Genomic DNA, 27,428 nt, shown 5'->3' with positions numbered 1-27,428 from the left:
TTCGAATGATTCCCAGCAAATTATTCTTTCATCAAGCTCACCTTGACTGTGCAGCTAATTAAAACTTCCATACTCCACATTTCTTATGTGCCCTTTTTCCATTTCTGTGCCTAACATTGTGACTTGTTTTCTTTAAAATTATATGTACTGTTACTTTCTAGTGCTGTTGCTTTCTAAGCTAATTTTGAAATGAACAATTTCTGTTATAACCTGTCTACAGTTAAGAGTATTCTCGCAGAGTTTAGGGCTTCTTTGACTGCTCTATCACTCCGTTTCTACTGCCCTCCCTCCAGCTGGGTTTGTCAAGTCACCCTTGTCAGAGACTAAGCTGACGGGAGACACCTTTGAGCTGTACTGTGATGTGGTAGGGAACCCCACACCCGAGATCCAGTGGTGGTACGCTGAGGTCAACAGGGGCGACTCGTTCATACAACTGTGGGATGGCGCTCGGAGGCGGCGGGTTTCAATAAACACGGCCTATGGCCGCAACGGAGTGAGTGTGCTGCGTGTCACTAGGTTGGGCCTGGACGATACGGGGACTTACGAGTGCAGGGCCAGCAACGACCCCAGGCGGAACGACCTCCGACAAAATCCAGCCATTACCTGGATCCGAGCCCAGGCCACTGTTCTCATCCTACCAAGTGAGTACTACATATAGTGGTACCATAGTAGTTCCTACTGGTCAACCAGACCTTGCTCCTTTCCTGTTGTTTTTTTTTTAGTCTTCCCCCCCTACTACCCTTCTCCATTTACAGTGTTGTAGACCTGCACTCCCTTTTTAATAGTCCAGAAATGCCTGGAATATTGCACCCTGTCTTGCCTATCCTCCTCATGATGCCTCTAGTTTGTGCAACTCAACTCCTTCTGTTACCAAACCCCCCCACCCCAGTATTCAAGCCATTTTGCTCTGGTGCCTAGTTCAGTACTAACCATGTAGTAGTATGCATTGCAGTGTGTCTGACTCATAAACCCCTTACCTTCTAAGTAACCCCCCCCTGCACTTTCCCCATTAACATTGTGAGCCCTGTAGCTTGAGCAGCTTTGTTTTTATCGATCTTGTGTATTGAGCCTTTTTTAGTGTGTTTGAGATGCAAACCTAACCAGATCCGTTTTCTTTTTGAAGCAGCCATGGCCAGCCACTAGATTGCTGATGAATGCGTGCGTGGGTGTGCGTGAGAGGTTTTATTTTTACGTGCTCTGTGCTGGATGTGGGACAGATGGCATAGCGAACTGCAAACGGAGCGGTTCTGAATGCTAATGGGTTTCTGTAGCTGCAGGGGCAGAAAAAATGTTGCATGGTTTTGAAAACAATTAAAAAGGATAGCCAAGGACCAGTGCTGATTAGAGCTCGTGTACTCACTATCCAAGTGATAGAATATTGAATGTTTCACTGTGCATTTAATTTAATAGCCACAATAGTGATATCTTCAATGAAAGTGACCTAATGAATGTTTAAACCTCCTTAAGTGTTACCTACTCTTGAGGACAGACTGAATAGAGTGGGACAGAAATATTTAACACAAAAGCAAGATACTGCGGATGCTGGAAATCTGAAATAAAAACAGGAAATGCCCAAAGTACTGCGCAGGTCAGGCAGCATCTGTGGAGTGAGAAACAGACTTAACGTTTCAGGTCGATGACCTTGCATCAGAAATGATGCCTTTAAGTTTGTGTAACTCAACTTTTGAAATCATTTTTAAATGCCTGACTGATCTAACCAGCAAGCTCTGTCAAAACATTTCATGGTTTGCAAAAAGAGAGAATTGTACTAATAGTTGAGCTGTACCTTGCTAAAAGAAGTAGCTTCCATGTGTTGTAGCCAGCCATCGCAGTTTTTACTGATGCGCTACAAATTGTCACTTTGATTTTATTCGCCAAGTATAAAAAGCCTACAGCTGCTCTGCCACGTGCCCTGTCTCTCCAGGTTAAGTAACTGGCTTGAGACCACCCAGTGTAGAATTTAGGAAAAAAAAAAAAATTGCATATTACAAATCTGGCAGGCATGTTTCAATTGGAGTAGAATTGCATGGCTTGCTCAAGAGCGCATGTATCCCTTTTTTCAAAAGTATATTTTTAAAAACGAGCCATGATCTCGAACTTTGCATTTAAGGTATTTTTCTTTCAAATGAACGCAGATGAATTCATCAGGGGTACTGGGTTGGAGGAGTTATGAGCCCAATACTGCATGGTTTCTGAATTAACTATACTGACTCAGTAATTACCCTTTTTTAGCTCGTACCCACAATAACTCGCTATTATACTTGCCATGGAAACGTAACGTTGAAAATATTAACAAATATAAAGATGTTATTCTTGTACTTTTTAAATTTATGGAAAAAAATGGGGGTTGCTGATTGTTTGTAGAACTTAAATGCTATTCACATTTTATTGTAGGAAACTTTTTTATCCGGCGTGGTGCCGGTTTATCAAAAAGTCCGGATTACAGAGAGGTACAGTTAAAAGGTACGAGAGCTCCGTACACAGCAACAAATCCAGGCTTCCCTGTTGCTTAGCAACAAGTGCAGGAACCCCGGCCACAGACCAAACGCCCCTGTTGCTTGGCAACAAGTGCAGGAACCCTGATTACACAGCCACAGATCCAGGAACGGCCACTAATATGAAGTAAAACTTACCTGAACCTACTCCTGAATTTTGCCGGTTAACAGAGATTTCCGGTTATTTAGGTGCCGGTAAATCGAGAGTTTCCTGTATATTGTGCTACGGTTTCTGAAACGGCCTGCTTGTTCAGACAGATAGTGGCTATATATCTTCTACCCCTACTTATTAACAATTGTGCTCTAGTCTCGAAGCACTTTTCATTACCTGGGAGTTCGGTGAGCATCCTCTATCCACATTATCCTTGAAGAAATTTCGCGCTTGGATTCAGGGTTCAAAAGACCCAAATATTCCATGAAAATTTACAGGAGTTGCATCAAAGAAGCCCATTTTTTTATTTTATTGTAATTTTTTTCTATTTGTATTTTTCATTTTTTTTTATTTGACGTACTTAAGGCTGCAGCCAGACTGCCGCTTTCATGTCGATGTACAGCGGGTTTGAGGTGCACATCAATGCAAAAGTGCCAGTCCAACCCAAGAGATTGCTCGGTGTAATAAAGCCACGCGATGCCTCCAGGACTTTCACTCGGTTTGTGTTTGCTCCTATTGTGGTTATGACAATAATCTACGATTTTAAAAATCCATGTACTGTCATAGAGAGTAGGCTGGAGCCAAAATGAGCATAACAACTTGAGAAGTTAGTTGATGCTTTAATGGTGCAGGCTTAACTGGTGCTCACGCTACAACGCAAAACATTTGTGCTGCAGACCAGTGAGCTCCAACTGCTGCAATTATGTTCTTAATTTAGCAGATGATGCTAGTGCACGGTAAGCTTTGTACTTTTCAGAATAGAAATATACGGGAAAATGGTGGACCGAGAAATGTCACACAAACTCATTAAACCTTTGTCCATGAATGTTGCCGACAGTGATTTCTAGCCTTGTGTGGGTTTTTTTTCTAGGATAGATTGAACAATTGCAAATTAATTGCTGCATTATATACAAGCATACATGCAGAGATTGCTTTAATTCTTTGTTTTTCAGTAGTATTGGTAAGTTGCTTAATGTTATCAAAAATAGGAAGAACACGGCCTTTCGGAATGGTGAGTAGATATTGAAGACAGTGATCCTGTTGTTGATAATTCTCTCTCTCCTACCTCGCCGCCCTCTTTTGCTTCCCCCATCCCACAGTTTAGAACATGCAGTAACTACAGGAAACTCTTTATTACCCGGGACCGGCGTGGTGCCGGTTTATCAAAAAGTCCGGATTACAGAGAGGTATAGTTAAAAGGTACGAGAGCTCCGTACACAGCAACAAATCCAGGCTTCCCTGTTGCTTAGCAACATGTGCAGGAACTCCGGCCACAGACCAAGAGTCCCTGTTGCTTAGCAACAGGTGCACGAACCCCAGTTACACAGCCACAGATCCAGGAACGGCCACTAATATGAAGTAAAACTTACCTGAACCTACTCCTGAATTTTGCCGGTTAACAGAGATTTCCGGTGATTTAGGTGCTGGTAAATCGAGAGTTTCCTGTACCCGCTACTTTTATATTATCCACCTCTTCTCTCTTTAAAGTCCCCAGCTCTTTAGATTGGTGCCCTGCCCTGGTATCTCCCTTACAGTGGTAGTCTTGTCACTTCTGAATTTTAATGGGATCATGTCTTTGAAATGCAATGTCCATAATGTATACTTTTGATTGTTTCCAGTAGATCATGAGACCAACACCGCATCCCTTTCTCTTGGTCACTTGAAGCTGAGATTCAGAAATCTAGATAAGACCAATTTGTCCTGAGTTACCAGAAATTGTAGTTTCTTTTTTTAAATAAAGAAATACTCTCTGCAGTGTCAAAGATGACCTGTGGCTTTCAGACTTTTCAACATGTGATCCCCTGCAAATGTTGACACGTTCCTGGAGACCCCTCTGTTAACTTTTGAACGATAGTTATCCAAAGGAACAAGAATGTTTGATATATCGCAACCAAAATTAATTTTTTGTAAGTAAACAAATCTGCAAAAAATTATAGGATGCAGAACTATCAAGAGGCATGATATGGGGGTGAATGGGAATCTGACCGTGTGCTCCCCACTCCTCTCGCTGGAAATAGATTAGAGGCAGGGAAAACTACTTTCAACATTGTATTCACAGGGTTGGATTAACTTCTCTTGAAGGCACAACATATAGGTCAAAGAAACCATTTAGGAAGTTTAACTTCCATATCTTCAAAACTCAGCCTGTTGAGAACCAAAAGAGATGTTTGTCTAAAACATGAAAGATCAGATTGAGGGTGCGGGGTTTGCTCTGCTCTGCAGTCAGTTGTGATGTCTGCCACGCGGTCCAGTAAAAATATCAAACGAGATAATGAACTGATCTATAAAGCTGCCATGAATTTTATTTTTAAAAACACCATTTTATTTTGCAAATAGTGTGTTTATGCGTGTGTTTAATTTTGACCCTTTCAAGTAGATTTACAGGAAGGAAACAATAGCTAAAGTGAGAGTGGTGACCTCTTCAGTACAGCTTTGGGCTGCTGGTGCTTGGCCAACTTCGTGGATACAGAATGTTCAATATTTAATTTGCCTTAACACTTGTCCTGTACAGCAATAGGAAATGCTGGAAAACACGCAGCAGGTCAGGCAGGCAGCATCGTGGAGAGAGAAACAGTGTTAACGTTTGCAGCCGATGACCCTTCGTCAGAACTGGGAAAAGTTGGAGAAGTAACAGATTTTTAAGCAAGTGTGGGGCAGGGAAAGGGAGGAGGGGAGGAAGGAACAAAGGGAAGGTCTGTGTTAGGCTGGAAGGTGGGAGAGATTAAAAGACAAAAGGAATGATGGTGCAAGGCAAAAGGAGATGGTAATGGGACAAGTGAAGAAACATAAGATGACTCTCGATGAGGTGTAAATGGCAATGGCTGAACGATCGACAGCTGCCATGTGAGAAAAAAGAAAACATAAGGGCTGAGGTTATAATCTGAAATTGTTGAACTCGATGTCGAGTCCAAAAGACTGTAAAGTGCCTAATTGAATGATGAGGTGCTGTTCCTCGAGCTTACACTGTTCCAACGAAGCTCAATGTAAGAGGCCGAGGATGGAGAGATCAGAGTGGGAGTGAAGCGGAGAATTAAAGTGACAGGTGACCGGAAGCTCGGGGTCACCCTTATGGACTGAACGGAGGTATTCTGCAAAGCGGTCACCCAATCTACGTTTGGTCTCCCCAATGTAGAGGAGACCACATCGTGAGCAGCGAATACAGTATACTAAATTGCAAGAAGTACAAGTAAATCGCCGTTTCACCTGGAAGGGGTGTTTGGGGCCCTGGACAGTGGGAAGGGTGGAGGTAAAAGGGCAGGTGTTGCATCTCCTGCGCTTGCACGGGAAGGTGCTGCGAGAAGGGGTGTTGGGGGTGATAGAGGAGTGGAATAGAGTCCTTACAGGAAGTGTAGTCCAGGTAGCTGTGGGAGTCAGTGGGCTTAAAGTGGACTTCTGCTCTCACCCCTTCCCCTCTCTCCCAGAACCACGATAGGATCTTCAGCTTTCACCCCACCAGCCTCCATATTCAATAGATCATCCTCTGTCATTTCCATTTCCACCACCTCCAGCGTGATCCCACCACCAAACACATCTTTCCCTTTCAGCGTTCCGTAGGGACCGCTCCCTCCGCGACACCCTGGTCCACTCCTCTATCACCCCCCATAACCCCTTCCCCTTCCCACGGCACCTTCCCGTGCAAGTGCAGGAGATGCAACACCTGCCCTTTTACCTCCTCCCTTCCCACTGTCCAGGGCCCCAAACACCCCTTCCAGGTGAAACCGCGATTTACTTGTACTTCTTGCAATCTAGTATACTGTATTCGCTGCTCACGATGCGGTCTCCTCTACATTGGGGAGACCAAATGCAGATTGGGTGACCACTTTGCGGAACACCTCCGTTCAGTCCGTAAGGGTGACCCTGAGCTTCCGGTCGCCTGTCACTTTAATTCTCCGCTCCACTCCCACACTGACCTCTCTGTCCTCGGCCTCTTACACTGTTCCAACGAAGCTCAATGTAAGCTCGAGGAACAACACCTCATCTTTTGATTAGGCACTTTACAGCCTTCTGGACTCTACATCGAATTCAACAATTTCAGACCATAACCTCTGCCTATCTCTTTTTTCATTTTTTTTTCTCTCTCACACGGCAGCTGTCGGATCATTCTGCCATTGTCATTTACACCTTATCTAGAGTCATCTTTTGTTTCTTAACTTGTCCCATTACCATCTCCTTTTACCTCGCACCATCATCCCTTTTGTCTCTCAATCTCTCCTGCCTTCCAGCCTATCACAGACCTTGCCTTTTGTTCTTTCCTCCCCTCCCCCTGTCCCTGCCCCACACTCGCTTGCTTCTCCAACTTGTTTCCAGTTCTGACAAAGGGTCATCGACCTGAAACGTTAACTCTGTTTCTCTCTCCACAGATGCTGCCTGACTTGCTGAATAATGCCAGCATTTTCTGTTGTCGTTTCAGATTTCCAGCATCTGCAGTATTTTGCTATTGTACTTTGTCCTGTACCACTTTTTTTTTAATTGAAAACTGCTAATGGAAGTGTGGGAAGAAAATAGCAGAAACTTTGCACAAACGGGAAAGTTACAGGAATCTTTTCCGTGTAAAGGGTGATTAGAATATAAGATGCATTACCACAAGAAGCTATTGATGAGATTTAAGAAGAATTTAGATGAAGACCTGAAAAGTATTGAAGGGTATGGGGAGAGGGGGTGAGGGTTGTGGGGGTGGGGGGAGAACGGGAATTGGTTTACTGCAGTTAGATCCAATGTAGAACCAACACAGAAATGATATACTGAATAGCCTCATCTACTGTACGATATTCACAGCGCAGTTCTGCCTCCATTGAGCAGCATCAACGACCAGTTAATGCTCTCTTCATTGCTACAAGTGAAACTGATACTATATTGGGGCAGCAAGTTAAATGAGTATATGTACAGCTCATGTAAAGGGGCAGCTTGCATTGATAGACTCTAGGCGATTCAGTGATCATAATTTCAACTGTTTGCGATAGATTGGCTATCTCTCACGATCGGAAGCAGTAACTCCAATGCATCAGAAACAATTTTTTTTAGGTTTAATTGTTTTTCGAAAGATGTATTGATGGTGAGAGCCGAAATTAAAAATAGGAAATATTGCCATATATATTTTCTTGCGAACAAAGAGGAATCCAATTATATTGCACACCAGACTACTCCGAACATGAGACATTAAACAATATGTAATAGTTTGCACATCGCTTTTGTGTTTGTAGTTTAAGATTCTGGGAAATTTGCAGGGAGAATCCATTAACAGCTAAACAAACAAACCTTTTTGATGTAACTGAACTAAACTCTAACATGGATCTCACTGTTCAACTATAGGCATTCACAAAATATTTTACATTGTGTTTGCTCCAGGTATAAGTTGCTAAGAGGCCTAAACAGACAAAAATGAACACTAAGCTGAAGAATGATATTAGAAGGGTGACCAGAAGGTTTGTCAGGTGGGTTTTAAGGAGGAGAGTGAGACAGAGGGGTTTAGGGAGGGAATTCCACAGTGTGATGCCTAGTTAGCAGAAGGCGCATCTCGCAATGATGTGGAGTCATTCTGTAAGGGGTCGTTTTAACGAGCTTATGGTGTGCTAAATCGGTTTTGATTTTCGCACTACTCGTGAGCGGTTTCGAAGCGCCTCCCCCTCACGGTTCTAGACACTGGGCTTATTGCCAGACAACCTTTGTGTGTTGGCCCAACTCGTGACTCGGAAGACAAATGGTCAGATGAGACATTGAGTTTTAAATCAAAACGATCTTTATTTTTGAAAGAGAATGTACACAGAGAAAAATGGCAAGAATAAATGCAGACGAAAAGTAACGTTTCTCACAGGACTAAATTATACACTGAGAAAAATAACTTTAAAGCATATAAACAGTTCTAAAATAGCGATAAGCTAAAAGCGGGGGTGAGGGAAGCGCACGGACACATCGAGGGATAAATCACACTCCTAACTTACAAATACCCTTAACGTTACAAACCCTCCCGTTACTGAATATATCTTAATTATGTCAGTTAGGTAGAGTTGGGCCTTTATGCTCACCAGAATTTCAAAACCCTTCTGGACCTTGGTACTTCTTGTTACGTCTGGAATTTCCGATCTTCCTTATGGGACCGGCTCCTGGACCCTGTTACTTGGTGTCGTCCGGGACCTTCCTTATGGGACCGGCTCCTGGACTCGCTCTCCTGTACAAACTTTGGAAGTCCTCCGAAATCCTCGAGCCGTTTTCTGTTCCGCACGGTCCTCGAACTCCTGATGGTAACTGGACTTGGACTTCACGGTGTGAACCGTCTCCGGAGGAGTCTTCCTTACTCTGGTCGAATCTTAGACTGACTTGCTGATGATTTACCTGAACGGTTATACTCTTTTCTGGCCCTAATCTTGGCGCCAAATCAACCGTTTTCCTTTGTTACGGTTGCTTTAACAAAAGCAAGCACATTAATTTTAACTGCTCGCAAATCGAACTAATGGGAATCCGATTAGTGTCCCTCCGTTTGTGTGTGCTCAGCAGTTTCTGAGATCGGTTACCGCTCTGCCAGCGATTAGCGCACCTCCAGGTGCTAATAGTTTTGTTTACTGCTGTAACCACATTACAATATCAAAAACAGTAAGGTTCTGGATTCTTCTAATCGATGATGACTCAGACTGTTGTTAGGTACTGTGTGTGTGTCCTTTTGAACTGGGCCATGAGAACTGCCAACTCCATTCTGTGTTCTCACAATGTGGCCACTTCAGGGGCCCTACCCCTATACTGTATTTCATGGATTTTTGCGAATCCTACAGTCCCCTCTGTGATACAATGAGCATCTTCAATCGTCTTTGTATCATAAAATGTCTTTGGGTGAGCACAAATCCGTTCCCTCCCCAACTGACCTTCCCCGTAATTTACCTTGCTAAGGAGTGTACCTCGCCCGCACTTTCCTCATTCCAAACAACGAAGTTTGAGAAAACATTTCCTATTGGAGACAAACCTTTTAAACAGAGTCATAACAGAATAATCATAATACAATATAATGCGAAATCCAACAAGGTACAGAACAATCCAAAATATTACAAAACCATCCAATGTACAAAACAATCCAATGGAATACCTTATACATTCATTCTAAAATAACAATAACTAAACCTTATTCTCCAAAACTATGTATATCTGCCGCCCGTCTCCGGACGGCCAGCTTATAATCTGCGGGGACTGTCGCAGGCCTCCCCCTGCGGCGTTCCCACATCAGTCTCAGCTGCTAGTCCCAGGCAGCCCGTGGCTGCTGGCTGTGAACTGTTTAAAATTCCCACAGCTTTTCTACGGGGGTATCTTTTTACAGTAACCGGCGACCAGACCTTTTCAATGCTACACTGAGGGGCAAGACCTAAGACCTCTGGCTCCTCCCCTTCACCGCTGTCGGGGGCGGGACCTTCGTCCTCCGACTCGGCTTCACTTTGGCCAGGGACAGGACCTAGGACCTCCGGCTCCTCCCCTCCTGGGTCCCAGAACAATGGGGGAGTCTCCCGTTTAGATGAGACCACTCCTCCCCTCACGCAGGCTGCACGTCCAGCCTGTGTGACCTGTGGCTGCAGCTCCCCTACAACGTTTAACTCTTTACTGGCCTTTTCAGCCCCTGCTGTCTGTTTCCCTGCCTCCGGCTTGCACTGTTTAATATACCTGGCAGCTAGCCAGTAATCTAGTTTTATCTCCTCTTCCCTACCCGCTCCTGTACTGGGGGCAGGTATCCCCTCACCACCTGCTGCTGGTGGCTGAAAATCTTCATGAACCATTTAAAAAACCTTTAGCTGACCCTCTAAACTGCCAGCCCTCGCTGTTAACCTAGCATTCTCCTCCCTTAAAGCCTGCTCAACTAACTTAGCCTCCGCAACCTGGCACCGCAGGTATTCCTCCATTTTGCTGGAGGTCTTCTCCTGTGCATGTCTTTCTGGGGGACACAGGTCGACAGGCTGTGCTGGCTCTAGTCATTGTGGGGGGGCAGAGGTGGGGGAGGGAACTACAGCAGCTGTACTTCCCTGGCCAGTCAGAAGAGACCGCATGGCCTCTAAAAGTGACTTGGAGGAGCTGAGATTTCAGGGGAGGGGGTGGGCGGGCGGGCGTGTAGGAGGTTACAGAGAAAGTGATTTAAACTCTAGGATGAGAATTTTAAACCTGAGGCGTTGGGTGATCGGGAGCCAATGTAGATGGGCAAGGACAGGGGTGATGGGTGAGTGGGATAAGATACAGGCAGCTGAGTTGATGTTTATGGAGGATGAGAGGCTGGTCAGTATAGTCGAGTCTGGAGATCGCTAAGGCATGGATAAAAGTTGGAGCAGCAGATGTGCTGAGGTTGGGGTAGAGGTAAGTTATGGAGGTGGAAGTAGGTGGTCTTTGTGATGGAGCGGATATAGGGTCGGAAGCTCCTCCAATTTCCTATTTAACCCCAAGCTGAGTTTATGATCTCATCTGTAATTAACAATTTCTCTGTGACATTAAAGGGGCACAGCTCCAGCTTAGAAGAATAATGCATTGTGCATTAAATGGTACATTGGTCCTGCCTTTAAGCATTTGACTTGCCATAAGCAATGCCATGGGAGATTCACGAGTGTATATATGTTGGAGGGATCATCAAAGGAGGCCATATGGGTCGAATTGAAAAACATAAAAGGGGCGATCACACTGCTGGGAGTGTACTACAGACCCCCAAACAGTGAGAGGGAGATAGAAGAGCAAATATGTAGACAAATTTCTGAAGTTCAAAAACTATAGGGCAGTAATAGGGGATTTCAACTACTCCAATATTAACTGGGATTAAATTAGTGTGAAGGGTATAGAGGGTGTGGAATTCCTAAAATGCATCCAGGAGAACTTTTTTTTAGCTAGTATGTAGCAAGCCCAACAAGGGAGGGGGCGGTTCTGGACTTAGTTTTAGGGAATGAAGCTGGGCAGGTATAAGGTGTATCAGCGGGGGAGTATTTTGGTGCGAGTGACCATAATTCAGTTAGATTTAAGGTAGTTATGCAAAAGGACAAGGATAGACCAAGAATAAAAATTCTAAATTGGGGAACAGCAAATTTTGCTAAGCTCAGAGGGGATTTAGCCATAGTGGACTGGAACCAGCTACTTGAAGGTAAATCAGTGTCAGAGCAGTGGGAGGCATTCAAGGAGGAGATCCGGAGGGTTCAGACCAAATATGTGCCCTTAAAGAAAAAAGGTGGGGCTAACAAATCTAGAGCCCCCTGGATGCCTAGGGACATACAGGGTAGGATAAAGAAAAAAAGGGAGGTGTATGACAGATATCGAGGGCTAAATACTCCAGAATCTTTAGAGGAGTACAGAAAGTGCAGGGGTGCAATTAAAAAGGATATTAGGAAAGCAAAGAGAGAACATGAAAAATTCTTGGCAATTAAAATCAAGGAAATCCCAAAGATGTTTTATAAATATATGAACAGTAAGGGGATAACTAAAGAAAGGGTAGGGCCTATTGGAGATCATGAGGGTAATCTGTGTGTGGAGACATCAGTAGGGTTCTTAATGAATGCTTTGCGTCTGTTTTCACAAAGGAGAGGGGCGAAGCAGACATTGCTATCAGGGGAGGAGTGTGAAATATTAGATGAAATAAACAGGAAGTATTAAGGGGTTTAGCAGCTTTAAAAGTGGATAAATCCCCAGGCCCGGATGAAATGTATCCCAGGCTGTTAAGCGAAGCAAAAGAGGAAATAGCAGAGGTCCTGACCATAATTTTTCAATCCTCTCTGGCTTCAGGTGTGGTGCCAGAGGACTGCTAATGTGGTACCCTTGTTTAAAAAGGGAGAAAAGGATAGACCGAGTAATTACAGGCCAGTCAGCCTAACCTCGGTGGTGGGAAAATTATTGGAAAGAATTCTGAAGGACAGGATAAATCTTCATTTAGAAAGACACGGATTAATCAAGGATAGTCGGCACGGATTTGTTAAGGGAAGGTCGTGTCTGACAAACTTGATTTAATTTTTTGAGGGGGGTAACAAGGAGGGTAGACAAGGGTAGTGCGTTTGATGTAGTGTATATGGACTTTAGCAAGGCTTTTGATAAGGTTCCACATGGCAGACTGGTCACGAAGTTAAAAGCCCATGGGATCCAGGGCAAAGTTGGATTCAAAAGTGGCTTGGAGGCAGGAAGCAGAGGGTAATGGTTGATGGGTGTTTTTGTGACTAGAAGGCTGTTTCCAGTGGGGTTCCGCAGGGCTCAGCACTAGGTCCCTTGCTTTTTGTGGTATATATCAATGATCTAGACTTGAATATAGGGGGTATAATTAAGAAGTTTGCAGATGATACTAAAATCGGCTGTGGTTGATACTGAAGGAAGCTGTAGACTGCAGTAAGATATCAGTAAATCGGTCAGGTGGGCAGAACAGTGGCAGATGGAATTCAATCTGGAGAAGTGTGAGGTAATGCATTTGGGGAGGGCTAACAAGGAAAGGAATACACATTAAATGGTAGGACACGGAGTAGTGTAGAGGAACAAAGGGACCTTGGAGTGCACAGATCCCTGAAGGTAGCAGGCCAGGTAGATAAGGCGGTTAAGAAGGCATACGGAATGCTTGCCTTTATTAGTCGTGGCATAGAATACAAGAGCAGGGGGTTATGCTTCAACTGTATAAAACACTAGTTAGGCCTCAGCTAGAGTACTGCGTGCAGTTCTGGTCACCACATTACAGGAAAGATGTGATTGCACTAGAGAGGGTACAGAGGAGATTTACAAGGATGTTGCCGGGAGTAGAGAATCTTAGCTATGAGGAAAGACTGGATAGGCTGGGTCTGTTTTCCTTGGAACAGAGGAGGCTGAGGGGAGACCTTATTGAGGTGTATAAAATTGAGGGGCCTAGATAAAGTGGATAGAAAGGACCTATTTCCCTTAGCAAAGGGGTCAAAAACACTGGGGGCACAGATTTAAAGTAATTGGTGGAAGGTTTAGAGGGGATTTGAGGGGAAATTTCTTCACCCAGAGGGTTGTGGGGGTCTGGAACTCACTGCCTGAAAGGGTGGTAGAGGCAGGAACCCTAACCACATTTAAAAAGTATTTGGATGTGCACTTGGGATGCTCTAAGCTGCAGGGCTACGGACCTAGAGCTGGGAAGTGGGATTAGGCTGGATAGCTCTTTGTTGGCCGGCGCGGACACGATGGGCCGAAATGGCCTCCTTCCGTGCTGTAACTTTCTATGATTCTTTCTATATATAAAAAGTCTTGAGTTTAGCTCACATCCGTCACATTTCTTGCAGATGCAAATCGGTCTTGGAGGAAGCAAGCCAGTTATTGACCTAGATCCTCAAATTTGCAAGCAATTGACTAACCTGTAATGTACCTGAGGAATTTACGTTAATTATTTAATTTACAGTCAGTTGGATTCACACGGAGTGCTTGAGCATTTGGCTTTAAAGGGAAAGTATAATTTAGCAGGTAAACATGTAGCAGCAGGTCAGATTAGCAACCAAGCCTTGCTGCAGACCCCAGACTACCTGTGAGCAACCCCATAGCAAACCTGATGGTCAGTATTTTGGGGGGAGGGGGGAATGTTGTACTTGTTAAATTTATTTGGATCTGGCTACAAACCCCTCCTAGTTCCATTGTCGATATGGCAGAGAGAAAAACTCTTGTGGGTTAATAGCAGGAAACTTGCGCATCTGTTGCCAAGGTTTTGACACTTACGAATGCTTGTTGAGTACACGGTGCTGGTGAGGTATTGGCCATGTGAACATTCTTCCCATCCCTTTTTGTTACAACTGTTTGCATCTTCATTGATTTAATGTTCCATTTTTCCATTAATTGTAATTAATGTCTGCTGTCAAATGTGTTTTGTAAACCAGTTCCCCTACTGTTAGTTGATAAAATGTACCTCTAGTCCCCAACCAATGCTGGACAGATTCTATTAATCTTTCACTTAACCCTTTTGAGAACCAAGAGGGTTTTTGCAACCAAATAGGAAAGAGCGAATTAAACAATATTCAGTAATGTATACATTTCTTGTTCTCCATGAGCCACAGAAAGGGACCGCAAATCTCTTGAATGGAATGGTACTTATTGAAAATGCACATTCTCTGCTCACGGGGGTTAACTTATTAGCAATCGAGCCAACAGTAAATTTAAAATCTGTGGAATGGTCTGTTCCCATCTGGACATTGTCTTAATAATCACATTTCAGCATTGGTAAGTGGATTCTTGGCTAGCAGTTTAAGCCAGTATGGCACGGCATGGCATGATGTGATCGGTGTTCACCATGGGTGCCGTCTGCGTCAGCATTTTTACAAAACAATTTTTTTCCCCCTAGATTTGAAGCCAGATAAAAGGATAGCAAATAACCTTGAAATGTCGCCTGAGCTGGTAGCAGCAAATCTGTCCGTCATCTGAACTATTTCCAAACTCCTAGTTATGTTGAGCTCTAGGGAACATACAGCATTTTAGTGAAGGGCACATTAGTGTTTTTGCAGCAGATAAAAGTGTTTGTTACGTGTGAATATTTAGCAATGGATGCAGTATTTATCAGCTGTCAGTTTACAGTATGTTAATAGCAGCTCTGTATGAAACGAATAATACTGCAGCTCATTGAAAGAAAGTTGTATTTCCAAGTGGCTGGTGACGGAGAGTTGGCTGCCTTTGTTGTCCGCCCAGCACCAATATTGCGCTCACTAACGATTTTTATTTTGCTCTGTATTTCAGAGCCAAAGATCACTTCATCTGAAGACATTCTTTTAAAACCTCCAAGTTCAGCCATCTTCCTATATTGTAACCTGACCTTGGCGCCCGCTCCCTCCAATGGCAGTTACTGGATGAAAGACGGCGAAGAGATTTCTGGGACCAGGGATTCTTCTGCTACAAACAGCACGGAGCACAAGTGAGAACTATGACTTTAGGACTATGCAACCGGCCAGGGTGGAATTTTGGCAATGAGGCAGTGAATAAAATAATCAAATGTTTTCAAATACCTCTTGGATGTCAAAGAGAAGTTGTGGAGGACCTTCCCGTGGGTGAATCAAGTAAAATGGGGTAGATTCTATAATTGGATGCATTATATAGAGTCTGTGGAAGGAGCACATTTAATAGACGGAATGGCCTTGTATACAAACATACAAAATGGCGGGCAGGAAAAGACTAGCTGCCCCATTCCATTTTTTTAAAATTTCATTCAGCTACTGTTTTCAACTGCAAGTGGTGTCATTGTGGACAGTCGGAGGTGAAAGACAGAGATGTGCTTTATTACTATAATAAATGGGGCTAGAATCCAAGTTGGTTACCTCTTGAGCATCATTGCTAACGACCTGGCCGGGTGAGACTTTCCCCCTCTTTCTTTTAAATAAAATTCATTCTTGGGATATGGGCGTCGCTGGCAAGGCCAGCATTTATTGCCCATCCCTAGTTGCTCTCGAGAAGGTGGTGGTGAGCCGCCACCTTGAACCGCTGCAGTCCATGTGGTGAAGGTACTCCTGCCTGTAATGTGATGATTGTGTCACAGGCCTGCTTTTCCAACAATGGAAGAAGTTTTAGAAACTGAAAAACTACCCGATACTGGGTACCAAAGTAAATCTTACACCATATTAAACTAAATAGTTTACAGCTTTGATTTTCTCAATATTTCTCAATTTTTAAAAAAGAAATTCACTAACCGGCAAGCTTTTGGAACTGAATGAAGTGAGGAGGAACTATTAATATACAATTTTATTCATTTATGGGATGTGGGCGTCGCTGGCAAGGCCAGCATTTATTGCCCATCCCTAGTTGCCCTTGAGAAGGTGGTGGTGAGCCGCCGCCTTGAACCGCTGCAGTCCGTGTGGTGAAGGTACTCCCACAGTGCTGTTAGGGAGGGAGTTCCAGGATTTTGACCCAGCGATGATGAAGGAACGGCCGATATATTTCTAAGTCAGGATGGTGTGTGACTTGGAGGGGAACTTGGAGGTGGTGGTGTTCCCATGCGCCTGCTGCCCTTGTCCTTCTAGGTGGTGGAGGTCGCGGGTTTGGGAGGTGCTGCCGAAGAAGCCTTGGCGAGTTGCTGCAGTGCATCTTGTAGATGGTACACACTGCAGCCACGGTGCGCCGGCGGTGGAGGGAGTAAATGTTTAAGGTGGTGGATGGGATTGCAATCAAGCGGGCTGCTTTGTCCTGGATGGAGTAGAGCTTCTAGTGTTGGAGTTGCACTCATCCAGGCAAGTGGAGAGTATTCCATCACACTCCTGACGTATGCCTTGTAGATGATGGACAGGCTCTGTGGAGTCGGGAGGTGAGACACTCGCTGCAGAATACCCAGCCTCTGACCTGCTCCAGTTAAGTTTCTGGTCAATGGTGACCCCCAGGATGTTGATGGTGGGGGATTCGGCGATGGTAATGCCGTTGAATGTCAAGGGGCGGTGGTTAGATGCTCGCTTGGTGGAGACTTCTATCAACAATTGAAGGATATCAAGACTAAATATTGCATATCAATATCAAGATTGTATATTTGGTTGCGTTGACCCTTTGGTAAATTAAATCTGCTTCTATGTCTTTTTTTTTAATAAAGAGTTCTCCCTCGGGTTTGCTATAAACAAATATCTTCTATACCAGAAAACTGTCCAGAGCACTCCTATGTGCCAACATACCATGTTATGTCCGAACACTTGAGAATTGTGTTTAATTTAGTGACTATATCTAGCACCAGTATCTTCACACTAACTGCTGGCTTTTGATTTCATAAGATCTGAAATCTAATCAGGGTTATTTTTCATTCCCAAAAAGATATAAATAGAAAGGGATTTAGAGTCCATTTCTGCTTTTTTTAAAAACCTATTGCGAGAGTGGAACAAACTGGCTTGTGAAATACAGCTGTTAAACTTTTCTACCTTACCTTACTGATGAATTAAGGTAGAGACAATCTGGTCTGGAGATGAACCGTTCAAAAGCGTTTTGCAGTTTGACATTCAAAAATATAAACTTACAAAATGGGTTTGGATGAAGGTTTAATTTGATCTTGCCCTTCTGGACTACTACCCTGCTGTCTTTCCATTATAGTTTGCTGTTTCTTAAATTAGCTTATTGTCCCGGCCTCCAACATCTTTCCTGGTAAAATACAGGGTGTAGCAAGTTAATGCCCTGATGAGCATCAGAAATCACTGACACGGGTGGTCAGCTGATGTAGTTGTGAAGGGATCACCTCAGTAATTTCCCACACAGTAACCCAGGTCTTAGCCGGTGAAGTGTGAGGCACCCAGAGCCATTCTTGAGCTATTGAGGTAGGCCTAGGAAAAGGTTACCTGGTTTCTTTCCTGTCGTGCGCTATTGTGTACAGCATGGGGATGAGGTGGTGCAGTGCTAATGTTAATTGGACTAGTAATCCAGAGGCCTGGATGAATAATCCAGAGCGCATGAGTTCAGATCTCACCAAGGCAGTCTGAGAATTTGAACTTGTGATCTGGGGCGGTGAATCTTTGGAATTCTCTACCCCAGAGGGCTGCGGAGGCTCAGTCGTTGAGTATATTCAAGACAGAGATCAATAGATTTTTGAATATTAAGGGAATCAAGGGATATGGGGATAGTGCAGGAAAGTGGAGATGCGGCAGATGATCAGCCATGATCTTATTGAATGGCGGAGTAGGCTCGAGGGGCCAAATGGCCGACTCCTGCTCCTAGTTCTTACGTCGTCTACTTCACTTAAAATGGTGATCTTGCTACACCCTCCAGCTCCTGAGTTTTCCCTCTGTCCTGAAAGATTCTTTTGGGGATACACTTGCAGTGCTCTAGTACCTCCCTGAAGCAGCAATTCTTAATGCATGAGGTTAAACTGTCAGCAGGCTAGAATTGCTCTAGCCGGGACCACTGGATAGCAGTTGTTGTGGGGGAGAAGGAGAGATGGATTGTGAACCTGGCTGAATTAATTGTTTGTCTCAAATGAGGTAAGACTTTTTTTTGCTGTCGAGTTTTTCCCTTCCCTTACTCATTTTTTCCCCAACAGCGATGACTCCTAATGGGATATATTTATGTGATGTGATCCTCTAGTATCTTGCCCAAGTGGTGGTGGTTCATGTTTGAGTTTAGTGAGTCAGTGGACTATTTGACTTTAGGGGCCATTACATAAGAACCAGATCAAGTTTGCTTGATATCCAGATACACACTTCTATTAGAGGGTCATTGAATAGCGAGCAAAAGTTGGAATTAAACCTGATAGTTTTTGTTTTTGTTTTCCCTCTCTAGTCTGAGGCTGCCGAGGTCAATTGTAGTGGGCCTCACTGCCAATTGAGAACTAGCCAGTTCAACACAAGGAAGGGACGTAACACGGGGTCTTCCTAGTCTATATGGCTTTGTACTGCAATGCTGTTGCCCTCTGACCATTGGGGAGCTACAGGAAACGTTCTGGTATCCGGCACTGACGGGACTGAGCTGTTGCCGTTCCATCAAAACTGCCGGAGAAACCAGCGCTAATGTTAAAACATACGGAGCTTCTGAGCTCCGTGTGAAGCAACAAACCCTGTTGCTTAGCAACAGCTTCAAAACAGTCGGCGTAGCTTGCAAGCGTCTCTGTAGCTAAGCAACAGCTTCAGCTAGACCTTGCAGAGCCACGACTGGAGAAAAAAAGCAACGAGAAGTAAAAAAAAAAACTTATCTGAACCGACTCCTGAATTTTGCCGGTGGATAGAGCTTTCCGGACATTTAACCTCCGGTTAAACGAAAGTTTCCTGTATCTTTGTATCTTAACACGCAACTTCTTAACTATGAAAAATATTGAGTGTTCCACATCAAATTGCTCTGTAAAAGTTGTGGGTTAACCTAAAATTGAAAACACTGGTTGCTTGGTCTGTAGAGCATCTACTTTGGAGTTTGCGTTTAAGCAAGTGGAATACTGAATGGCCTGGAAAATGTTAGCCACGAGTTTTGATTTAAAAATAGTAACAGAACTCTGTGCATAGCTTGGTTTTAAACATAACCCACATTCTGATGTGGCTTGAAATTTTTCACAATCTCTTATTTGTGATTTCTTTTTAAAACTAGCACTGTTATTATCCATGATGTACTGTTATTAATAGACACGGAATGTAAATTTTAATAGAAATATTGTAATTTTATGTTTACCTCAATTGAAGGACTTAATTTATCCAATCTTGTAATCTCTGTCCAAAAATAGTTTTATTTTATCTTTTTCTCTTTGAAATCCAGGATTCCCAAACCTAGAACTGAGAGTTCCGGAGAGTATCACTGTGTCTTCACGTTTGAAAATTCCCCTTCAGTCAATGCCTCAATTGACATCAAAGGTAAGTGTTGTCTCTTTGCAGGGACTCTAAATGTTGACCCATCACCTTTGTGCTGACTAACCTACATTGGGTCCTGGTCCATCGACGCCTTGATTTTAAAATTCTCATCCTCGTGCTCCAATCCCTCCATGGCCTCACCCCCTCCCTATCTCTGTAACCTCCTCCAGCCCTACAAACCTCCGAGAATTCTGACTACAGCCTTGTAATGGGTAATGTTTCGTGTTTAATATTTCATTGTCCTGGTAATCTATCCTATCGCCCTATTTGCTTTCACAATAGTTCCATGGCATTGGTCATTGGCTTTCAGTGACTCATGCACTACAACGCCCAGGTCCTCCTTCCGCTCCGCAACCTTGAGCACACAACCGTACATGATGTATACGTGATCCTACCCAAGTCCATCATGCTACATTTGTCTATATTAAGATATATCATTAATATCCACCATTGAGGCATAATGGAAAATTGATGAATGACTAAAGGGTACCAGCTTAGCTGACCCCACACTTTTCTTTGTTTTTCATCTCCATGTATATGAAGGGAAAATTTAACAAAATTGAAAGCGAGCGTGAAGCAAGAATTATTTCAAAAATACTGAAAGGAATTTTGTGTTTCAAAATTGGCTCCCTGTACGGAACTCATGATTTACAGTGATTTTTTTTTGTTAACTGGTCTTGAGCAATAACCATTTAGAGCTAGCAGTTTTTCATTAAATAATGCAGATTGAGGAGCTGGTCCCTTTACGTGACCTGGCCTGTTATGGTGAACACTGCTTCACCTACTTGTGTTTGTGGGTCGGAGCAGAGGGGATAGATCAATAATATGAAGCAAGTTCTTGGTTACAAATTGAAGAAATTGTATAGATGCTTACAATATATTGCATACGCAAGTGTGGATATTAATTTGGTGTCTTCAGAGTGAGTTGGGTTTCTTTGTTTCTGAGCTAAAAAAGGAAGCTGGATAAGTACATGAGGGAGAAAGGAAGAGACGGATATGTTGATGGGGTGAGATGAAGAGGGGTGGGAGGAGGCTGGTGTGGAGAATAAACACCGGCATGGAGGAGCTGGGTCGAATTGCCTGTTGCTGTGCTCTGAAATCTATAAGAAGTAATGTGTGAGACAATTCTTACTCTTGGTTAGGGAGAAGGATGTTGCAATATATACTTTTAAATTTATATAAGAGCCTACAAAATAGGAGCAGGCCATTTGGCCCCTTGAGCCTGCTCCACCATTCAGTAAGATCATGGCTGATCTTCTACCTCATCTCCACTTTCCTGCACTAGCCCCATATCCCTTGATTCCCTTAATATTCAAAAATCTATCGATCTCGGTCTTGAATATACTCAACGACTGAGCCTCCACAGCCCTCTGGGGTAGAGAATTCCAAAGATTCACCACCCTCTGAGTGAAGAAATTTTTCCTCATCTCAGTCCTAAATAGCCGACCCCTTATTCTGAGACTGTGACCCCGGTTCTAGACTCCCCACCCAGGGGAAACATCCTCCCTGCATCTACCCTGTCAAGCCCTTTAAGAATTTTGTATGTTTCAATGAGATCACCTCTCATTCTTCTAAACTCTAGAGAATATAGGCCTAGTCTACTCAATCTGTCCTCATAGGACAATCAACCAATCTGGTGAACCTTTGTTGCACTCCCTCTATGGCAAGTGTATCCTTCCTTAGGTAAGGAGACCAAAACTGTACACAATACTCCAGGTGTGGTCTCACCAGGGCCCTATATAATTGCAGTAAGACGCCTTTACTCTTATACTCAAATCCTCTTGTAAGAAAGGCCAACATACCATTTGCTTTCCTAATTGCTTGCTGTACCTGCATGTTAACTTTCAGTGATTCGTGTACAAGGACACCCAGGTCCCTCTGAACACCAACATTTCCCAATCTCTCACCATTTAAAATAATATTTATAAAACCATTTCTAGTCAGCACTATCATTAGAATTAGGAGATTGATGATGATCTTCCCATGTGGCGAATATAGCTGGTTTAAAAATTGCAGCAATATAGCTGTGGGAGAAACCTGTCCTGTTCTTCTTTCATTTGCCCTTCAAGCTTTTCTGTTGCTGCTTGTAATTGGAAGCCCTCAGTGACAGATGGTGGTTGCGTGATGATGTTGATAACTAAGCTGTTGAATCCGGTTTCTGCCGTGCACGATGAGGAATGCTTTCATGTCTCCTGCTATTTTAATCCTGCGATGTTGCTTTAAGTAATTCACTCCTATGTCAAACTGTGATGCACACTGCTTTCTATTCTTGCCTTAAGAAAAGCAAAAACAAAACAAAAATGCTGTATTTAATCATCTAAGTGGCACACAGTAGCTGTATTAGGGGCTCACGAGGGCCGCATCTGGCCTGCAGATTTTATAATGAACACCCCTGTACTGCAGGATAGGAGACACATTTGCTCTGGTTCCTCCTATCGTACAAAACCACCGATGGGTATGAAACTCTTGGTACGGGTGCTATATATAGTGGGGCCAATGTATAAAAAAAGGAAAGACTTGCATTTCTACAGCGCCTTTCACGACCACCGGACGTCTCAAAGCGCTTTACAGCCAATGAAGTACTTTCGAAGTGTAGTCACTGTTGTAATGTGGGAACGCGGCAGCCAATTTGCGCACAGCAAGCTCCCACAAGCAGCAATGTGCTAATGACTAGATGATCTGTTTTTGTTATGTTGGTTGAGGGAAAAATATTGGCCCAGGACACCGGGGAGAACTCCCCTGCTCCTCTTCTCGTGACGAATATAGCTGGTTTAAAAATTGCAGCAATATAGCTGTGGGATCTTTTACGTCCACCTGAGAGAGCAGACAGGGCCTCGGTTTAACGTCTCATCTGAAAGACTGCACCTCCGACAGTGCAGCACTCCCTCAGCATTACACTGGAGTGTCAACCTAGTTTTAACGTGCTCAAGTCCCCGGAGTAGGACTTGAACCCACAACCTTCTGACTCCGAGGCGAGTGTGCTACCCACTGAGCCACGGCTGACACATGAAATGGGCATGCTCACACAGTTACAAAAGCAAAATACTGCGGATGCTGGAAATCTGAAATTAAAACACAAAATGCTGGAAATACTCAGCAGGTCAGGCAGCATCTGTGGAGAGAGAAACAGAGTTAACGTTTCAGGTTGATGATCTTTCCTTAGAACTGATGAAAGGACATCGACCTGAAACCATTTGAATGTTGCCATAGACTAATGAGTTAGTGACAAGGGGGTCATCAGTTTAAAATGGTCACTGAGAAGTTAGAAATTTCTTGACTCAGGGTTGTTGGAGCGTGGAATGGTTTGTTACGGAGTGATTTGAGACAGAGATCATTACATCTTTTACTGGATAATTATGAAGCAGAGGAAGATACAAGGCTGTGGGGCGATATGCAGCAGTGGGATTAGTTTTTCATTGCTCCAGCAAAGGGCTCTTTCTGTGCTGGTAATTTATTTTTCTGTGATAATGCTGCATTTTTCCTGGCTGCTCTATGATAAAAGGTAAGGTATTTTCACTCAAACTGCACCCTCACTTCCTTTCCTCTACTACCCCATCCCGCCTCTGGGGTACACTCACGTGTGCGCACACACACACACGTGCCGTTGCAATGTACAGCGAAGTGCCTCAAGAAAACATCTGCCTGCATTAGTTAAAATCCTGAAAGCAGTGAGACTATAGCAAAAGCAACAAGCACTATACTGTCATTGTATAAAGCCTGTGTGCAGCTTTGGTCCCCCCTTAAGGTGAGTGATATAGAGGTTGTGGAAGAGGTTCATAGACTATTAGATTGATATCCAGCTTAAAGGCCCTTTTCTTTTTATTTGTATATGGGATGTGGGTGTCGCTGACAGGGCCAGCATTTATTGCCCATCCCTAGTTGCCCCTTGAGAAGGTGGTGGTGAGCTACCGCCTTGAACCACTGCAGTCTGTGTGGTGAAGGTACTCCCACAGTGCTGTTGGGGAGGGAGTTCCAGGATTTTGACTGGGTGGTATACTTCTAAGTCAGGATGGTGTGTGACTTGGAGGTGGTGGTGTTCCAATGCGCCTGCTGCCCTTGTCCTTCTAGGTGGAAGAGGTCGCGGGTTTGGGAGGTGCTGCCGAAGAAGCCTTGGTGTGTTGCCGCAGTGCATCTTGTAGATGGTACACACTGCAGCCACGGTACGCCGGTGGTGGAGGGAGTGGATGGGGTGCCAATCAAGCGGGCTGCTTTGTCTTGGATGGGGTCGAGCTTCTTGAGTGTTGTTGGAGCTGCACTCATCCAGGCAAGTGGAGGAGAGTATTCCATCACACTCCTTAATTGTGCCTTGTAGATGGTGGAAAGGCTTTGGGTAGTTGGGAGGTGAGACACTCACTGCAGAGTTCCTAGTCTCTGACCTGCTCTTGTTGCCACTGTATTTATGTGGCTGGTCCAGTTAAGTTTCTGGTCAATGGTGATCCTCAGGATGTTGATGGTGGGGGATTCGGCGATGGTAATACCATTGAATGTCAAGGGGAGGTGGTTAGACTCTTGCTTGTTGGAGATAGTCATTGCCTGGCACTTCCGTGGCGCGAATGTTACCTGCAACTTATCAGCCCAAGCCTGAACGTCATCCAGGTCTTGTTACATGCGGGCATGGACTGCTTCATTATCTGACGCGTTGTGAATACCATGATAGACTTGAAGAATTGGGTCTTTTTACTCTAGAAAAGCATCGACTTCAAAGAGATCTTCCAAAGTAATGGAAGTATTGCACTCTGTGTGGATAGACTAATTTGAGGTTGGTGGGAGCCAGGAATTATGCCTATAAATAATGCAAGCATACAACTAGTTTAGGTATGGTGGGGGGGTTGGTGCGGGGTTGCTTTTCTCACAGGGTCATCAATCTATGGAGCAAGTTACTGGCGTGCAGTGAGTGTGGATTTGCTGCATACATTCAAAAGGGAGCTGGGCGAGTTCCTAGTTGTGGCTAATGTCACAGCAGACAAAAGGTAGGCAATGTGTCTCAAGGCCACTCTGGTTTCCTGGAACTTGTTTTCATCGTCTTCTAGCTCCAATTTGGGATTACTCTTTTTTTTCCCCCTGAATTGGCATAGGGTTTATCACTTTTTTGCCTTTCCCAGGAGATTGTGTGGGGAGGGCCAATGGGGCTCAGTTGTACAATGATAATGGGTCAGGCTGGAATCACCAACAGGGGTGTTCCACAAAGCGGTCACTGTAGAGGAGACCGCATCATAAGCAGCAAATACAGTATACTAAATTGCAAGAAGTAAATCGCTGTTTCACCTGGAAGGGGTGTTTGGGGCCCTGGACAGTGGGAAGGGAGGAGGTAAAAGGGCAGGTGTTGCATCTCCTGTGTGCAACCTCTAGTGGTGGTGTTAGTGGACTGTGAATCCAGAGGGCTGGACTAATAATCTAGAAAATCTGAGTTCAAATCCCACCCTAGCAGTTTGAGAATTTGAATTTTTTTTAAATCTGGAAATAAAACATCAGAGGAACCATGAAGCTGCCTGGACTGTCATTAAAAACCCACTGGCTCGCGCATTTCCTTCAGGGAAGGAAACCTGCTGCCCTTACCCAGACTGGCCTATAAGTCACTCCAGCCCCACACCAAGGTGGTTGACTCCCACTGTTGTCAGACGTTGCATAGCAACCCATTCAGTTGTATCAAACCACTTCCCCTTAAGGCGGCTCACCACCACTTTCTCACGGCAACTACAGATGGGTAATAAACGCCTACCTTGCCAGCAATGCGCACATCCTGAAAATGAATTTTTTTTTTGCAAAACAGCAACTACATTGAATATAACAAAAACCAAGTACCAGGACTTCTAGTGCTTCTAGATTGAGAATGTTGGGGCTAAGGGGGAACTTCACCAAGATACATCATCACTGGCAACTGAAGGTTGATGAAGTTGCATATCACTGTTTCAATGCTATGTGCAAAACTACTAAATTATATGTTGTGTGAAAGCAATGATTCAAATCTAGCTTGCTTTAGCACAGTTTTTAATATGCTAATTCCATCTGTGTCTGGGATCCCTTTTTGACATTTTCAATTTGTGTTGCTGGGCATCTGTGGCCTAACCTTTGGTTATTATGAATCTTCTTCAGGGTCAGGGATATATTAGCACAGGGTCCTTCACAGTAAATGTATTAGTGAGCTCATTATTAGCTGTTCCTATCGCAAGTACAATTAGCATTCAGCAAACAATATACAGAAAGGATTCACTGAATTGAAAATAAATGAATGCTACATTTGTAATATTTCCCCACAACTGCAGTGGAAGATCTTTTTACACACCAGATTATGAGAAATAATTCCCAGTGTTGTCTGGCTTTACTTCAATTTTAAGCCCATGTAAAGGTGGTAAGATTAGATAAATCAAGATGTTGTGGTTAGGTGATACTAGTGCGGAGCTTATAATAAGGTCCTTAAGAAGAATGAGCTGGAATAGGAGGTGGTGTGATGTGTCTTTATTTCAACACAATGAGACTGCAAGGAGAAGCAAAGACGTGCAGAGGAGAATATATCATTCTACCAATAAAGAATAACTACCAGGACGAAACTGGGTGGCGTATTCCAGAAGACAGGATTTCATAGCTGAAAAAGCAGCTGCCATTGCTGGAGCAGAGGGCGTAAGTGATTGGAAAAATCAGGTGTTGGAGGAGTGGAGTTTGCCTGCTGTGGGTGCAAGGCTGGAGGACATCCCTAACTTAGGGTGGGGTGAAAGCAGGGAGCGTGGGAGAATATTGAAGTGAACATGCCTTTGGAGCTTGAAAAGGACTGGGTGATAGCAGCGTGGGACTTAATGCTAATAACCTAATAGAGGTCTTTAAATTTATGAAGGGGGTTTGATAGGGTAGACATAGAGAAGATGTTTCCACTTGTGAGGGGAGACCAAAACTAGGGGCCATAAATATAAGAAAGCCACTAATAAATCCAATAAGAGTTCTCAAGGAACTACCCAGAATGTGGAACTCGCTACCACATGGAGTAGTTGAGGTGAATAGCATAGATGCATTTAAGGGGAAGCTACATAAACGCTTGAGGGAGAAAGGCATATTAAGATATGCCGATGGGGTTAGTTGAAGTAGGGGTGGTAGGGGGCTCGTGTGGAGCATAAACACTGGCTTGGGCCGAATGGCCTGATTCTATGCTGTAAATTCGATGTTTACGCAGAGGATGATGTGGGCTGTGGCATTTTGATGAGCTGGCGAGGGAGGAAAGCTTTTGGGACACTGGAGAAAGTCAATCCTTGAGGTAATAAAAGCATGGACTTAGTTTTCACCAGCAGAAGGGAGAAATGGGGACTGAGATCCTTGCCTACCTCCACCCCTAAATGAACTGAAGTTGAATTGAGGCTGATTGATTGATTCCCCTTTCAGCATTCCGAAGAGACCGCTCCCTCCGCGACACCCTCGTCCACTCCTCAATCACCCCCAACAGCCCTTCCACTTCGCCCGGTACCTTCCCGTGCAAGTGCAGGAGATGCAACACATGCCCTTTTACCTCCTCCCTTCCCACTGTCCAGGGCCCCAAACACCCCTTCCAGGTGAAACAGCGATTTACTTGTTGTACTTGCAATTTAGTATACTGTA

At 44.1% G+C, this 27,428-nt stretch overlaps 1 protein-coding gene across 1 annotated transcript in view; it reads left to right on the top strand.

Annotated features, from left to right (window-relative positions):
- Window positions 1-268: 268 nt before the first annotated feature.
- LOC147097336 (neuroplastin-like) overlaps window positions 269-27,428 on the top strand; it is a gene marked incomplete at its 5' end in the record, with an annotated part of 53,790 nt that continues 26,630 nt past the window's right edge. The window contains 3 exons of the mRNA XM_085971999.1: window positions 269-641; window positions 15,298-15,472; window positions 19,756-19,850. Coding sequence (XP_085828125.1) covers window positions 269-641; window positions 15,298-15,472; window positions 19,756-19,850 — 643 coding nt within the window. The remainder of the gene's footprint in view (window positions 642-15,297; window positions 15,473-19,755; window positions 19,851-27,428) is intronic.

Source organism: Somniosus microcephalus, chromosome 32, assembly GCF_052327205.1.
Source record: "Somniosus microcephalus isolate GS21.2 chromosome 32, FLI_Smic_1.0, whole genome shotgun sequence".
Lineage (NCBI taxonomy): Eukaryota > Metazoa > Chordata > Chondrichthyes > Squaliformes > Somniosidae > Somniosus > Somniosus microcephalus.
Note: the sequence above shows the minus strand (reverse complement) of the source record. Positions and strands in the feature narration are given on the sequence as shown.